The 15,015-nt window shown below is 50.2% G+C and overlaps 1 protein-coding gene across 4 annotated transcripts in view; it reads right to left on the bottom strand.

The window, feature by feature from the left end:
- Positions 1-382: 382 nt before the first annotated feature.
- SUSD6 (sushi domain containing 6) overlaps positions 383-15,015 on the bottom strand; it is an 85,131-nt gene continuing 70,498 nt past the window's right edge. For all 4 annotated transcript variants that reach the window (XM_031453936.2, XM_064486065.1, XM_031453939.2 and 1 more), the window contains exons 3-6: positions 10,923-11,120; positions 9,814-9,952; positions 6,193-6,620; positions 383-4,306 (exon numbers count right to left, since the gene is read on the bottom strand). In XM_031453936.2, coding sequence (XP_031309796.1) covers positions 4,281-4,306; positions 6,193-6,620; positions 9,814-9,952; positions 10,923-11,120 — 791 coding nt within the window. In that variant the 3' untranslated portion in view covers positions 383-4,280. The remainder of the gene's footprint in view (positions 4,307-6,192; positions 6,621-9,813; positions 9,953-10,922; positions 11,121-15,015) is intronic.

Genomic DNA, 15,015 nt, shown 5'->3' with positions numbered 1-15,015 from the left:
TCCAAAAGGTGTTTCTGACTGCCCCCCAGTGTAACTTCCCTGATCGTAACCATCACTGCCCACTACTGTAACCGTCCACCTTCCTGGGTTATCAGAGGTTCCACGCAGGACTCAGTCTTGCTCACTGCTGAATTCCACTAAATCCCAGCTTGAGCAGTGGTTGGTACACTGAGAGAACTAAAAAAAGAAAAGTGATAAATTTCCACTTGTTTGTGGTCTCTTTTTTACACCACAGACCACCTCCGCGTCCTGTCTCCTCTCGCCAGGCCCCTCTCCCCCCAGAGCCAGTGCTCTGCCTTCATGAGCTCCTGCCCACGTGGCTCTTTTTGATCTGGGGTTTCTGCAAACACCTTCTGGAAGGATCACATCTCTCACAACCGCCTTCATAAGAACTTTTTATTATTATTATTTAGAAATGCAGTTATATACATAGAACAATTAAAATTAAATTAAACTTTGTACAAATATTAAAATACTATCTTCACACCCACCGCAATGTACAGGATACCAAAAAAATATATATATAAAATAAAATAAAGCAAACCCAAACTGAGTGACATCCTGCAGAGTCAATGATGCATATGTCATTTTCAACCATCGCAAAGGATTCCATAGTGGTGCGGTAAGAAGCCAGGGCAGGACGTGGTGCGCTACCACGCAACCCTTGTCCCTCTCTCCTCCCTGTTTGGCAATCTGAGTGCTTTGCCCCCTGCGCTCCCCCGACCCTGCCCCCCGCTGCCAAGCAGAGGGCTCAACCTTGGGGTTCAAAATTCTACTAGATTTTCAACTGCAGATTAAGAGGAGTTGCTTGCCAGGAAAGTTGAACCTGCCTTTCCCTCTCCAGGGAACCAGCTACTTTACCACTCAGTCCACACACCTGCGGAACAAAATCCTCTCTGAGCCCCTCACAGGACACCAGTAACAACAGGACCTATGCTGAGAGCCAGGAGCCCCAGCAGGCTCCAAGAGAGATGCTCCCAGGCCCTGTCCTCAGCAAGCACATCTGGAATTAAGCTGTAAAGCCTGTGTCCCTTCTCTCTTGGGCCCTTTATTCTCAAGGAAGGGGGAAAAACTGGGCAAGGACCTAGAAACGTTTGCAGCATATTCCACTCTCTATGTAAGGGTGTCCCCGGAAATGGAAGTGGCGCTGTGTGGGAAGCAGTGGTTTGGGAGCTCCGTGGAAATCAGGAGGGGAAAGGCCTAGGACAACGGCCTCCTGTGCCACCACTAACTTAGCAGGAAAAGTATACCCTTGTCTCGCCGTCCAGCTTCTCCACAGACTTTTACATCTGGGGGAGGGGAGAGGAGGACAGGATGAATGGGGATGACAACATTAGTTAAGTTCTGTCTGCAAATGGAGTGTTAGTAGGATGTACATGGAAATGCCTTATATAATCAAAAGAACTCACAAAGTGGCCAGGACTCGGCCCATTTCCCGGTTCACACCCAGTGAAGTGGGAACACAGCACATAAAATTCAGAAATGGCAAAAGATAGAGCCTACCTGCTGAACTAAGGCATTGAAAGGGATGGAAATTTTAACTAACTTTCACCTGGCCCTTGAAAGTCATTGGAATGTGACTGCAAACTGCCAGGCTATAAAACCTGCATTGAATCAGCTCATGTGTGCAAAGAAGAAAAAAAAAAAAACCCTTTTAAAAGTCCTTTGGTGCTGACTGTTCTCCTGGACAAGCTCTCTGCGGGACTCCGCTTGAGGTGAGCCCGGGAGGCCAGGCTGCGGGCGGGTTTTCCCACATGCTCCAGCCCCCCTGGCGGCCTCCTTCCCAACTGGTGCCCCAACACCACCTTGTCTCTCAGCGGGGCCCACCCCAAGGCAGCTGTGGAGTTCCTAATCCTTTCCCAGCGACAAAGCCCAGACTGCAGGAAGAGCAGCACACTGCTGATGCCTACGGACCTGCTCTGGGGAAAAGAGAACTGCGGGAACTGTCACACTGCCAGCAGCAGCGCGAGACTGCCGCTGCACCCACGGCCCAGGGCCTCCGGGAGGGTGGGCTCATCGAAGCCAGGGAACCGGGGGCGAGGGGCAAAGCGCCTCATTTCTCTCCTTTCTACCAGGCAGGCAAGTCTGGGCTTGTGATCCAGAAGGTGGGCAAGGTGGAAGGCAGCTTCAGAAGGCAGGCTTTCCATTTTTTCAAGGGCCATGCCAATCACCTCTGTGGCTAGATAAACCCAGAACAAAAAGTGCAATCTCTTGGGGGGAAAACCCAGAGTAATTATATTAAAAAGGGTAAGATCTCCCATTTAAAAAAATATTCTAGACTAGAATTCCGCTTTTGGAAGATTGGGAAGTGAAAGCTGCAGGCTCAGCAGTGAGATTTTGATGTGTCCCTCCCCCATCCCCACCCCCAACCTGTCCCTCTTTTTGGAGATAGACAAGGGCACCCTGCTAGCGGAGCAGAGCCAGTGTGAGGTGAAGCAGCTGGGGTCATGGGGACATGCCCTCCAGACGGGCCCAGTGCTGGCGGCCGTATCTCCGGAGGCCAAGGATGGCCCCTGTTCCGTCCCATCTCCCTAGGAGACTTCCGCGCCCTCGTCCTGGCACCTTGGCCAACCTTTTCTGTACTGATGCACGCGGGCCAGGGCTCCTGGGTGGGGAGGAGAGAGCCGCCTGGCAGGCTCGGCCCTTACCTGAGAGGAAGGAAGACTGGACAGGCGGCAAGAGGCCGGGGATGAGCGGGGAGTAAAGTGCGTGTGTAAGAGTGGAGGCAGGAGGCCGAGAGAAGGCCGCTCACTCCCTCGTCTCTGAGCCTGGAACTACCCTGTTAGGTCAGGAACTGAAAACATCCTGGGCTCTTAATTATTTTCACCACCCCAAACAGAGGCTCGGGAGGTGCAGAGGTGCAGAGCTTCGAAAACAAAGACAAGCACTCCTGGATGCCACATCTTTAGGGGAGGGGGCAGCTCGGCTGAGCTCTGCCGCCCCAGCCCGGTCAGCACTGGATACGTGGCTGGAGGAGCATCTGGAGCGCAGAACCCACCAGGGCCTTCGACATCAGGGCCCCGGAGCCAGGCCACTTCCAAACTGTCCCTACCAGCAAGGTGGGGGTGCGAGTGGACTGTCTCTCAGGCCAAGCAGGGGAGAGGAGGGGCAGGGGCAGGGCAGCAGAGGAGAAGCAGCAGCGCAGCGAGCAGAGCGGCGGCAGGAGCTTCCGGGGCACAGGAACTAAGGCACGTGACTGCGGTGAGGAGGACCCTCAGGACCCAGGCTGGCGCTGCCGGCAGCTGCCTGGGCACTCGGTATGTGCCTTTCAGGCTCCCTTCCAACACCACGAGCCCAGAATGGGGCAACTGGCCCCAACTGCCAGGGAGCAGGCAGGCATTCCCTGGCATCTCAGCAACTCTCTTATCCCAGAGGTGATTTGCCTCAGGCCCCTGGGCAGGAAGGAAGCTGGAGCTGCCCAGGATCAGACCCAGGAGGCAGCACACAACTTCCCCTTATGCTCCAGGGAAACAGAAAAAACCCAGGCCAGGGAGGCTGGATGCTGGAATAGGAAGTGAGAACTTGCATATTAGGAAGACAATCATTATCAGCCGCCTTCCTTCCCTCCCTCGGGATCTTCCAGTTGCTTCTCGGAAACTCAACAGGGCCAGGAGACGGCACTTCTGAGCCAGACAGTTGGGTGCTGGGACGGCTTTGGCATGATTTTCCATAGCCTCCATCCTCGGCCAAGGCAATGTACCACCGGTGTCGACAAGGGCAGGCCCAGGGAGCCACACTCTTGCCCCAGTTCGAGCCACTGCTCCTGCTAAGGACAGCGGTGTCAGCCCTCAAAGGAAACAGGCCAGACCCAGGCCCGGCCCCCTGGGTGGCAGGGGGCAGCAGTGCAGCCACAAAGGTTTTTAGGACAGCAACAAGCCTGCCTGAAGGAAGCTGGACGCGGTGGGAGGAAGGCACAAGTAAACACAGCGGCTCTCAGGCCCACGTGGGCTGGTGGGGCTGCCACCACAGAGCTGGCTGGAGGGAACCCCGAGGGCTCAGGGGAAGGAAGGGTTCAATCCAGCACATTCAGATCTGTCCCCGACACAGATGGGAAGGCTGGGCCAGGCAAAAATCCAGCTCCTCCAGCTGTCCAGCAGGCAGACGGAGAGAATCTTCCTTGAGTTTCCAGCGAGGTGGGCCTGCAGGCCCTCGGAGATATGGAGATACACAGATACACAGGTGGCAGCCCAGGTGTCCAGGGAGGGCGGCTGGAGGACACGGTGCTCAAATCCACAGGGAGAGGGAAGAAGGGCAGAGAGGAGAGAAGCCAGTGGCAGCCCTCACGCTTCTTTCAGCAGTGGGATATCTGCAGGCAGAGAAGGAAGGGAAGTGTGGGTGTCTCTGCAGTACACTGGACCCCATCGCAGGGGGCCCCAGGTTTAAGGACATAAAATGCCCCACTCAGACACTTCTAGGTTGTCTGAATCCCTCACCTCTTTTCTAGGCCTTCCTGTCTCGGGTCTCCCTCTGCTCTGTGACAAAATCTGAATATTCGGTCTGGCATTCAAACCCCTCATGTTCCTACCACCTTGAACCCTCTTCTCTGTTCTAACTCTGCTGCTTTAGTTGCTTCTCTTTCTATCCTTAATCTCACCCTATGACGCTACTGAGCACTGGTAAGTCTCACCTCCTCCTTAAAGCCATCGTCCAGCTGACACTGAGTAAATCACTCCCCTCTCTGGGTCTGTCTTCTCACATGTCAAGCGGGTTAGACTGACACCTTAAGGTCCTGATTTCCTTTGGTCCTGTCAGCCCAGACAGCTCAGGCCTGGCCTGCAATGACTGGTAACCTGTGTTTCTAGGGTTCTACACCCCTCATCCTGACATGGACCCTATCATTCAGAAGCCCCACCTTCCCAAATGACAATCCATGCAGGCAAAGAATGTGTTTCAAATTTCTTTCCATCAACCCTAAAACTTAATCCAGCCCCTGGCACAAGATGGGCTCTGGAAAATGCTTGTTCAATACATGGAACAAAGCAAGGGAGCAAGGAGGGGAAGGAAAAAGAGCTGGCACCATTCTGGCTCCTAAGGAAGGACAAGGGCTGAGGTTTGTGTCAATATGTGCAGGCACAATATACAGCTGGCTGCCCACAGGCGCAATGGCTTCTACCTTTAAACCCGGGTCAGCTATTTAACAGCCACTTCCTAGCTCTATATCCCACCAAGAAAAAAGGAGGCACGCTGCTGATAATCAGGGAAACCCTAAACCTGACCTGCATTTAAGACTTTCTAACTTCTCTGCTTTCAGATATTCTAAACCTTAAGACAGTAACTGTGTCCAGACTCCCAGGAAGCAGAAAGTTTGCTCTAAGGCTCTTTTAGGAAGGTTGGTAAGTACAGAAGTCCTTACCTTCTGAAGGGAAACATCTAGGTTTAGTCTGCATCCTGAACGACACTGGGATGTTATGTGAAGATATTTCCTAAAGTGACAGAACCAATCCTAATGTTCAACTCTCCAGGCTCTGGTTAAGGCAGAGGTGACAGGAGGTACCATTTCATTCTGTGGCTGATTTGCCACAAGGGCCTGGAGTCACCTGGGAGGCAGCAAGGCACCATGGGGTGATAATGCAGGCTTGGGAGCAGATCCATCTGGCTTCAAATCCCAGCTCAACCACTTACCCATGGGCAAGTGACTTAGCCTCTCTGAGGCTCAGCTTCCTCGTCTGTAAAATGGGGCTACTACCCACTTCTCAGGATCACTGTGAGGTATGACTGATGTAGTGCAAGAAGACCAACTAGCACAGGAGCTGGCACACTAGTGTTTAAAATGAAGTGGCTGTATGCTCTGGAAGAGACAGGCTCCAGTTTTCTCTGTAATATGACCCCACACCTCCTTGTCATTCCAGTCTTTTCAGGAACATAAAAATTACAACAAGAGGACAGCCCCCACTCCCACCTCCAACCAGCTGTCTACCCTTTGATTTAGCATAGCCCCGAGGCCATGAATAGTTTCTTGGAGACTCCAAACCCATCAAAATTCACAGACAACAGTGAAAAGTCTCCATATACAGAGCCCAAAGCCCTACCTGGAGCTCTGAGGGTAAAATCCTATTTTGTAGGATAATCCCCCGGGTATTACCTTTCTTTGCCCCTGAATATACCAATTATTAGAGAGGCTCACAGTCCTTCCTCACTCCCCGCAAGGACCCCAAGCAGATAATAAACACAGGATCAGCACAGACCACCTACCATCCGTGTAGTCCTCCGATGTGAGGGATAAAAGGCTCTGAATGTCACTGTTCTCTGAATCAGGGGCTTCTTTGTGTGCCACTCGGCTGCTCCCTGAGCCGGCCACCCAGGAAGAGGTGGCTGCCTGATGCACCATCACAGTCTCTGAGCCCCGAGAGCCCCAGGCTTCACACAGTCCAGACTGGCCCGGGGCCTCCTCCTCTCCACCTGCAGTGGAGCATGCCCCCTGGTCCTGCAGCTGCTGCTCCCTTGGCCCGTTCCTCCCACTGGGCCCAGACCCTTCTGCCAGCACAATCTGTACTCGGGGGTCAGCGGGCGGCACGCAGTGACCGGAGCTGCCGTACACAGCCTCCTCGTACGATGGAAGTGCAACCTGGACTCCGTCCACCATGATGGAGACCTGGTCCCCAGAGACACCCTGGTCACGCCTGCATCCGTAGGTGGGAATGGCAAAGGGAAATGACAAAGTGAGAATCAGAACAAACACACAAGTAGATACCACAGTACTAACAGCACCAACTATTTCTGAACACTCACTATGTGCCGAGCAGCGCATGAAGTGCTTTACACAGTGTCGTCCCACTAAATCCTCACCTGAGTCCTTTCAGGCAGAGATTCACCCAGAATGCAGATCAGGCTCAGAGAAATAATAAACTAAGTTGCCCAGTCACAGAGCTGGTAAGGGAGAAAGGCAGGATGTGAATCCATTCCACTTGCTTCCAGAGATGGTGTTCTTAACCCCTGGGTTCACAGGTACCCAGCCCTCTGGTCCCGTGCAAAACCTAGGAACCTCGAGATGGAGAAATGAAGCCGTTCATCCAGCACAGCGCCGACAGGAACGTGAGAGAATGATGGCTGCACACACCTGTGAACACACCGCTGCCTGCACCCTTCAGGGCCTACCCTGCATGGTGTGTTAATTACAGCTCCATAAAGCTGTCTTTAAAAAAGGAAAAGGAAAAGCAGCACTGTGGTCTTGAAATGGACACTGGACTCAAAAACTGAAGAATTTTGTTTTTTGGACTCAGCTACTTTGCTTGCCTTTTATTTATCTATTTTTAACTTTGTGAACTTAAATTTATATATGATTATAACAAAAATATTAGAAAACACATAGAAGAATGTACAGCTGATTTACCCCAAAGGTAACACTGGTGCATAATCCCTGCCTCAGTCAAGAAACAGAACACGGCCGGCACCCTCGACACCCTGGACTTCCTGTTTCCTCACCACCAAGAGTGACTGCTACCCCAGCTTTCATGAAAATCACTCCCCTGACTTTTATTTTAATAATTTTACTGCCTAAACATGAATCCCTCAACACCAGTTTAGTTTTGCATATTTCTGATCTTTATATGAATGGGATAGACAATGTGTGTGTGTGTGTGTGTGTGTGTGTGTGTGTGTGTGTGTGTGTGTGTGTATACACATATGTGTGTCTGGCTTCGCATTTTACTCAACATTATGTTTGTGGGATTTATTCATGCAAACACTTTTTCTGGATCTATTTTATACATGCACCTTTTTTTCTAAACCATTTTGAAAGTAAGTTTTTTCTTGCTAAAACGACAGTAGATATTAGCACACACCTCCCAAGAACCTCCTCTCCTATGTAACTACAACAGTATTCCATCCGGAAGTAACACTGGTGTAATACTGTAATACAAGTGTTCCCAACTCCCTGAAATGAGTCTCCTTCAGCTGCTGTCTGGTTTGTCTTCACCCAGGACCCAGTTATGGATCATGCATTGCTTTTAGCTGTCCTGTCTCTTTCATCTCCTTTAATCTAGAACAGTCTAGTGTTGTTTTCCTTCACGACACTGCATTTTAAATCAAGTCTGGAACAGCTGTCTCCTAGAATGTCCCTTGATCTGGGCCAGTGTAATTGTATCCCTGGGATTAGAGTCAGGTCAATCTGCCTAGATCCCTGAACACCACAGCATCGTCCGTGATGTAGTGTCCTCTTCTGTGCGCCAGACCAGGAGACACACTAGGTCTATGGCTGGACCATATTATTATTGCTAGACTGTTTTATGCGCTGTAAGTTTCCTCATCTGTACTTGCACATAAAAATCTGTGCTACCTACTTCAAATGGCTTACAAATAGTGAGGATGACAGAAGTGGCACTCATAAAAGTGCTAGAGGTTTCTGGAAGGAAGGGAAACTTTGATGGCAGGGTGGCATCAAAAGCAGGGTGCATTTTGGCATGTGCTTAACTTGGGTTATTCAAAACAAATTTTTTTGTTAAAAATGTAATAATACATGTACAAAATTTAAACAGGCTCTATGATGGAAACCAAATCTCCCTTCCACTCAAGTCATGCAAAATCAGTTACCTTTAACACACTGACTAGTTGACTATAAGGAGAAAATACTCCTTAACCTGGACGAAGTGATGAGTAGATTAGCTTGACTTGATGGGGAAATAGCCAATTCTTTCAAATAAACAGTCCCTTCCAAATCCTCTTCATTCTACTAATTGTTTAATGACTTTTAAAAATAGCTGCTAAATAAAACAAAATAAAAAGAAGAAAACCACACATGCAGTGCACAGAGATGCAGCTCAGCCTGGCCCCCTGTCTGTGCATTCCAAGCCAGGAGCATTTTGCTTAAAGCAGTTTAGTCTGTTCCTCTGTGCCTGTGAGTGAGGACAGTGACTGAGGAGGGGCTGTGAGTGAATGTGAACTGTCCTCAGAGGGAACCAGGAGGTGCCAGGACAACCCAAGCAAGTGTGGAGGCCACGTCAGCCTGGGGTCCCTGAGGGACCCACTTAGGGCCAGCTCCCCACCACTGGCTACCCCCATCCCCAACCTCACCTACCCAAACTGGGATGCTTTGTGGCTAATGCACAGCCCTGGAAAAGGGAAAATGACAAAGGCAGGGAAGAAAACCACATCCTCAGTTTCTGGTATGGTAGGCACAGTGCAGTGGCTGCCAATACTAGCTGCACAATATTAGAACCATCTGGGGAACTTTCTAAAAAACACTAATGCCAGGCTCCCACTCCAAACCAAATAAATCATAACATCTTGGGATGGAGGCCCAGGTGTTAATGTTTGTTTTAACTCCTGGCAGGTGCCTCATGTGCATCCAGGAGTGGGGACCAGGGAGACAGGGCAGTGGCCTGCAAACACCAGCCTGCATCAGAATCACCTGGAGGGCTTGTGAAACCATGGTGCTAGGCCTTAGCCCCAGAGTTTCTCATTCTGTCAGTCTGAGGTGGGGCCTGAAAATATGCATTCCTAACAAGTTACCAGGTGATGCTGATACTGCTGGAACCACACTGTGAGAACCACTGAGGGAGGGGAAGTAACATGGCTCCAGAGTTGGACAGATGGGGGTTTAAATCTCAGCTCTGTCAATATCTAGAGGCATGACCTTGAGTTAATGACTGGACCTCCCTGAGCCTCCCTTTCCTAATCTGCAATGATCCTGTGAGGATTAAGATAATGTATGCACAGCAAAAGCACAGTGCCAGGCACATGCAGAAGTTTAACACGTGGCAGGGCCCTCCCTCTTCCTGAGCCACACAGACCAGCAGGGGCTGGCAGGCCCACCCTCTGCCAGTCAGAGGCCAGCCCCTCGCAGAGGCACCTGCCGCCCACCACCGCCGGGCTCACCTGCTGTGATGGAAAGACTTCAGCTTTGGCTGCAGCAGCACAAACAGCACCACGAGGAGGAGAATGAGTGCCACAGAGCTGGCAGTGGAAGCCACGATGGACAGCGTGGGGACCCCGAGTGACGTGTGGGCATCTTTGTCTGTGGAAACAAACCATCATCAGAAGTGTTTTGTGCCCAAACACGTGGATTGTGAACCTCACAGCTGACCTTGCCAAGGGCCCCTACAGGGTGTCATGCAGGGACATGCCACGTACATGCCATGTTTTCCACGTCATGGTGCAGAGCAGCTTTTACATTGTTTCTGAATCTAAAATTCCCTTCACTCTGGACCTTGAGGACCATCTAACACCTAAATGCACTTACCCCTAGAGAGCTTACCTTTATAAACTCCTTCTGATCCTGTTCTCAGTAGCAGGTTGGAGGACATCAACCCTTTAAGTGCACACACCATTCCACCATGTGAAGTCCCGCCCAAGCTTTTCCCCATGTGGTAGGAAAACTGGTAAGAACTAGGCGGTAATAACCCCCTGTTCTAAGATCCTGTAGCTTTCAGTGCAAATCTCAGGCCGGTCCCCACGCTTCTCTGGGGTGTCACGGTCTTAAAGCTCGAGTGAAAAGCACAAGGATGGCTTTGTGACACACACTTTCCTATAGGCAGCTGGGTTTCCTGTCATGCATGACAGGATGGGGGAGAGGTCTTCTGTCCAGCTGGACTGTAGCTCCATAACAAAACAGTCCATTCCCATTCAAGGAAAAAGAATATAAAAGAGACCCTACAGAAGGTGCTCGCTTTGTGCTCAAGAGTTGGCAGAACAGGGTCAAAGGTCACCAGCACTTGTTTAGGCAAACAAGAGATCTGGAGCATCAAAGGGACCTTACACAGCACAGCAGATGCCTCAGTGGCTCAGCTGAAACGCAGCGGGACACGCACCAGCAACCCAAATGCCTTTCACTAAGATGTGAAATCCCAAAGGAAGGGAGGCTGCAGGGCATCCGAGGGGCTACACTGCCCCACAGCACAGGTGCTCCAGGGGGAGCGGGTGCCACTTCCGGGAGTTAAAAGAAAGCAGAAGCCCAGCAGCATCCCCTTCTCATCTGCCATACTGACCCTCGTTGAGACGACAGCTGATGTCCATGGCTGGTTTCCACTCGCCATTCTTACACGTCAGGTATTTGTAATCACCCTTCAACATGTAGCCTTCAGCACACAGGTACTCGATGACGCTGCCGGAGTACAGGGGGTCTCTGCAGGGCCGGGGGTGGCAGACGTAGCCACCATTCTCTGGCTCCGGGGGCAGGGAACACACTGCAAAGACAGAGGGAGAGCAGTGGTACCATGGTGAGGCTTTCCAGCAGGAGTCCTGTCAGTGACAGAGAAGGGCATTTCTGAAGGCCTCAGCAGGAAACACGAGGAGCAAAGAGCCAGCCCTTGGGAAAGGCTGCTGGCCAAAGTCTGGAAATTCAGGTTGCCAATGACGGAGGGAGGCGCCCTGGCAACAGGGCAAGCTTGGCTGCCTGCGACACTTCCCCTTGCCCTCCCCACCACGCCTTAAGGGAGCTGCGTCCATCGCTGAATGGTGGACCCTGGCAGAGCCGACCTTACGGGGATCTAGCACGTAATACGGTTTTAATAAAGCCCTCTGAATACACAATGAGTCAGGAATACACAATGAATCAGAGCGAAAGGTGGTAAAACACCGATAACCTGCGCAGGGGAAATGTTAGCCTTGTTTCCAATATCAATGCCAGAAAGGACTCCTTCATATAATAAAAATGTACCTCGTTGGCCTTTCCTGGGAGGCTTCCTTGGCCCCCCCGGCACCACCCATTTCCTGCCTAGAGTGGTCAGCGGCACCCCTCCTCTCTATCCCACAGTAAATCCTACACTTTTCATTCAGGTAGGATTGTGCAGTTTTTTTTTTTAACTGAAGTATAGTTGATTTACAATGCTGTGTTAGTTTCAGGTATACAGTGTAGTGATTCAATTATACGTATACATTTTTTCATTATAGCTTATTACAAGCTATTGAATATAGCTCCCTGTGCTATAAAGTAGGTCCTTGTTGTGTATCTGTTACATATACAGTAGTCTGTATCTGCAGGACTGTTTACTTTTAAAAGCACCTTCACCTCCTATCTTATTTATTTGTTCTGACAACCCTATGAGGTAGTTATTCTGACTCCCCTTTGAAGATGAGGTCACTGGTCCACAAAAGTTAAACGATGCTTAGCCAAGTGTAAAGCAGAGTCAAGAGCAGGCCTGGAAGCAAAGCCAGGTCTTTTGATTCTGAAACCTGTGCTCTTCCCACCACCACACCCTGCTTCCACACCAGGAGGGAGCAGGCCTTTAAGGAGTGTGCATATCAAGGCTACCGCCCCTTCACGCAGGTCAGCCAGGGAGACCGTAAGCAGCACCCAAGCGGGAACTCTGGTGTAGATAAGCTGCAGTAATTGATCAGAGGGCTGGAAGGCCTGCGCAGCCTATGGAGAAGGGCGGCCTCTGACTCCAAGGTCTCCCCTTCTGAGCCTGGACAGACACCGCAGAACTGAGTCTCCAGGCAGTGGATTGTGGGGTGTGCCTAGCAAAACAGGAGGGGACGGTGAGGACACTAAGGGATTGTTTGGAAGGCTGGGCTTGGGGAGAAGACATGCTGGCAGGCGGCTAGGCACCCACAACCTCCAACTTCCCAAAAGCCTTGCTAATGCAAGAAAGATGAAAGCCTCCAAAGGAATTGGATTTTGCTGACAAATACCCTGTCTCCATGCTGACGATCACAGCGACATGAGTATGAGAATGAGAACTGTTGGGTTTCTTTTTTTCACCTCCTCTAACAGACTAAGAGTGTCTGAGATAAGGTGCTTTCCCTTCACAGGACGCCCACCACCCTCTCACCGAATACCACTTCCCTTCAACCTACAAACTGAAGCAAGCTGACTGCCAGCCAGGCTGCAGGGTGGATACCAAGTTGAAAAAGAGACAATGGGTCCCCGTCCTCGGGTTGCTTATCACTGAGATCAGGAGGAAACATTCCATTTTTAAAGAGCTATTAAAAAGCTGGGATCCAGAGAAGTCTGGGCAGCTTCTCTGAAATAAGTAGATGAGCCAAACTAGCCGCCTCCGTCCCCTCTAGCGACACACGTTCTCCAGACTCCTCCCAAGCCACCCACCTTGCCCGAAGTCTTGAACAGGAGGGAGATACAGGCATCACACCCCTTCTGGTGCCTCTTTAAACTCTGGCCAAGTAGTTCAAAGAGCTGGCCAGCTGGATTTCCAATGAAACCTCAGCACACTGCTTTACCCTTCACATCTTCCCTCTTTTGTTCAGGGTGACAAGCCTGCCATAGATCCCCCTGGCTCTCCTTGGACTGTGTCTGATTGGTTCATTTCCTTGGCATAATGAATACTGAGTAACTGGGGCAGCTCCTGAAAGCAGGCAGGACCCACTCACTTGGGTCCAGTCTGCTGGAAAACAGTCCCAAGGGAAGGGCTGCTGATTCTAAAGTCACTCCTGCTCTTCTGAGTACTTCTGCTCATAAAGCCCACATCTACACAAAATTTCTGAGCGGGGTCCCTGAACATCATCTGGCACTCATTTTGTAAGTGCAAAGAGTGAAGTCCACAAGAAGTGACTTACAATTCAATTTCATCTCAACTAATACTTACTGATCACTGTGTAGGGGACATTGCGCTATGCTCTGAAAAAGGATAAAAAGATAAGCACTTCAGGTACCTGTAGCCACAGATTTAATCTAATACATGTCAACGAATGGGATTAGTGCCACAGAGAGGGAGCTCAGAGCAGGAGAGATCAACCTCGTGGGGGGAGGCTAGGAAAGGCTCCTGGAGGAAGCAGCATTTCCAGCGGGGCTTGATGAAAGGTGGTGGTGGTTTGAAGCTAATGCACCAAAGTAGGAGAGGGCAGGTTAGGTCCAGAGAACATCAAGTAGCCCAGCTTAAACTTGGATGCATAAGATAATTCAGCTAATAATAATAATAATAATAAAGTATGTCAACAGTAGAGGAACCCTAGCAGGGTGAAATAAACTGGACAAAAGTTCTTTCGTCTATAAGGATCATACAAAGGAAATAAACTAGAGAACCTCAAGTTCAGCAGCACAAAGGGACTGCCCTACATCCAAGGAAGAAGTAAGGAGGCCTTAGAAAGAAAAGTCAAAAAAAGGCAAGGTCATTTTAAGACACCAAGAACATTAGGAAATAATATGGCCCTTTCACCCAATCAAAGAGCAGAGTGGGAGAGCCTTGGCAAAGGGCAGGTGTTTGAGAGGACCCTATCAGTGACGCCTGGGGTTAACAGGAAAGGGAAGAACATGAGGAAGAGAAAATAAATCATTCAGTGGCTTCCAGAAGCCACTGTTCTGGGCAGCAGGCTGACTTAATCTGCACATCGGCTGCATGCTCTGACAACCCCAGGTCCACAGACGGAGTCTCAAGCTCTGTTCTGAGCCCCAAGAAGACGATGAACTCATCTGATTTGGCAAAGCTGCATAATTTTAAAGAGAAGGAGAAAGCCAGAAGACAGAAATTTTACAGAAAAAAGTCAATTAAGTCTCCTTCCTTAGTTTCATTCTCTGCTTTCCATCATCTCTTAAGCCACTTAGGCCTCCAGTAAGCACAGGAAGCAGCAAGGTAATTCTTCAGGGGGCCAGCAGGGCGCCTGGCACACAGCAGTCACCAAGTGAGACCGACCAGCTGGGATGGTGCAGGTAGAGAAGCAGTGATCTGGCTGATACTTCTGCCTCAGAGTTCCTGCCCTAAAACCGTTAGCAGAAGCCAACAGGAACCCCCCATCCACCCTTCTAAAGTGCATTTTGCTTTTCTCATTCTGGGGACTAGACTTTTAGGAGGAAGGGGCAAATTAAAGAAAACAAACTTTCACAAGATTCCATAACAAGCAAATCACAACAAGCTCCAGGAAAGGCCCAGGGGTCAAAGTGTTCAGTTTAACAGACTGAACAAATACTTGAGCCCCTTAAAAACAAGGTATAGGGAGCAGGGAGTGTAGAGATCAGCAGAAGGGGAAGCAGACATGCAAATCCCTAGTGTATTTTAAAAGACTCAGCAAGAAAGGTTTCTGTCTGCTGTCAGTTATCAAGAAAACACTTGTCCCAAACACAGTGACCGAGGGTTTAAGAAATCTGTGCCAGTGTTCACTCACAGATTTGAAATGATGTCATTTTAC

The sequence above is a fragment of the Camelus dromedarius genome, chromosome 5, assembly GCF_036321535.1.
Source record: "Camelus dromedarius isolate mCamDro1 chromosome 5, mCamDro1.pat, whole genome shotgun sequence".
Lineage (NCBI taxonomy): Eukaryota > Metazoa > Chordata > Mammalia > Artiodactyla > Camelidae > Camelus > Camelus dromedarius.
Note: the sequence above shows the minus strand (reverse complement) of the source record. Positions and strands in the feature narration are given on the sequence as shown.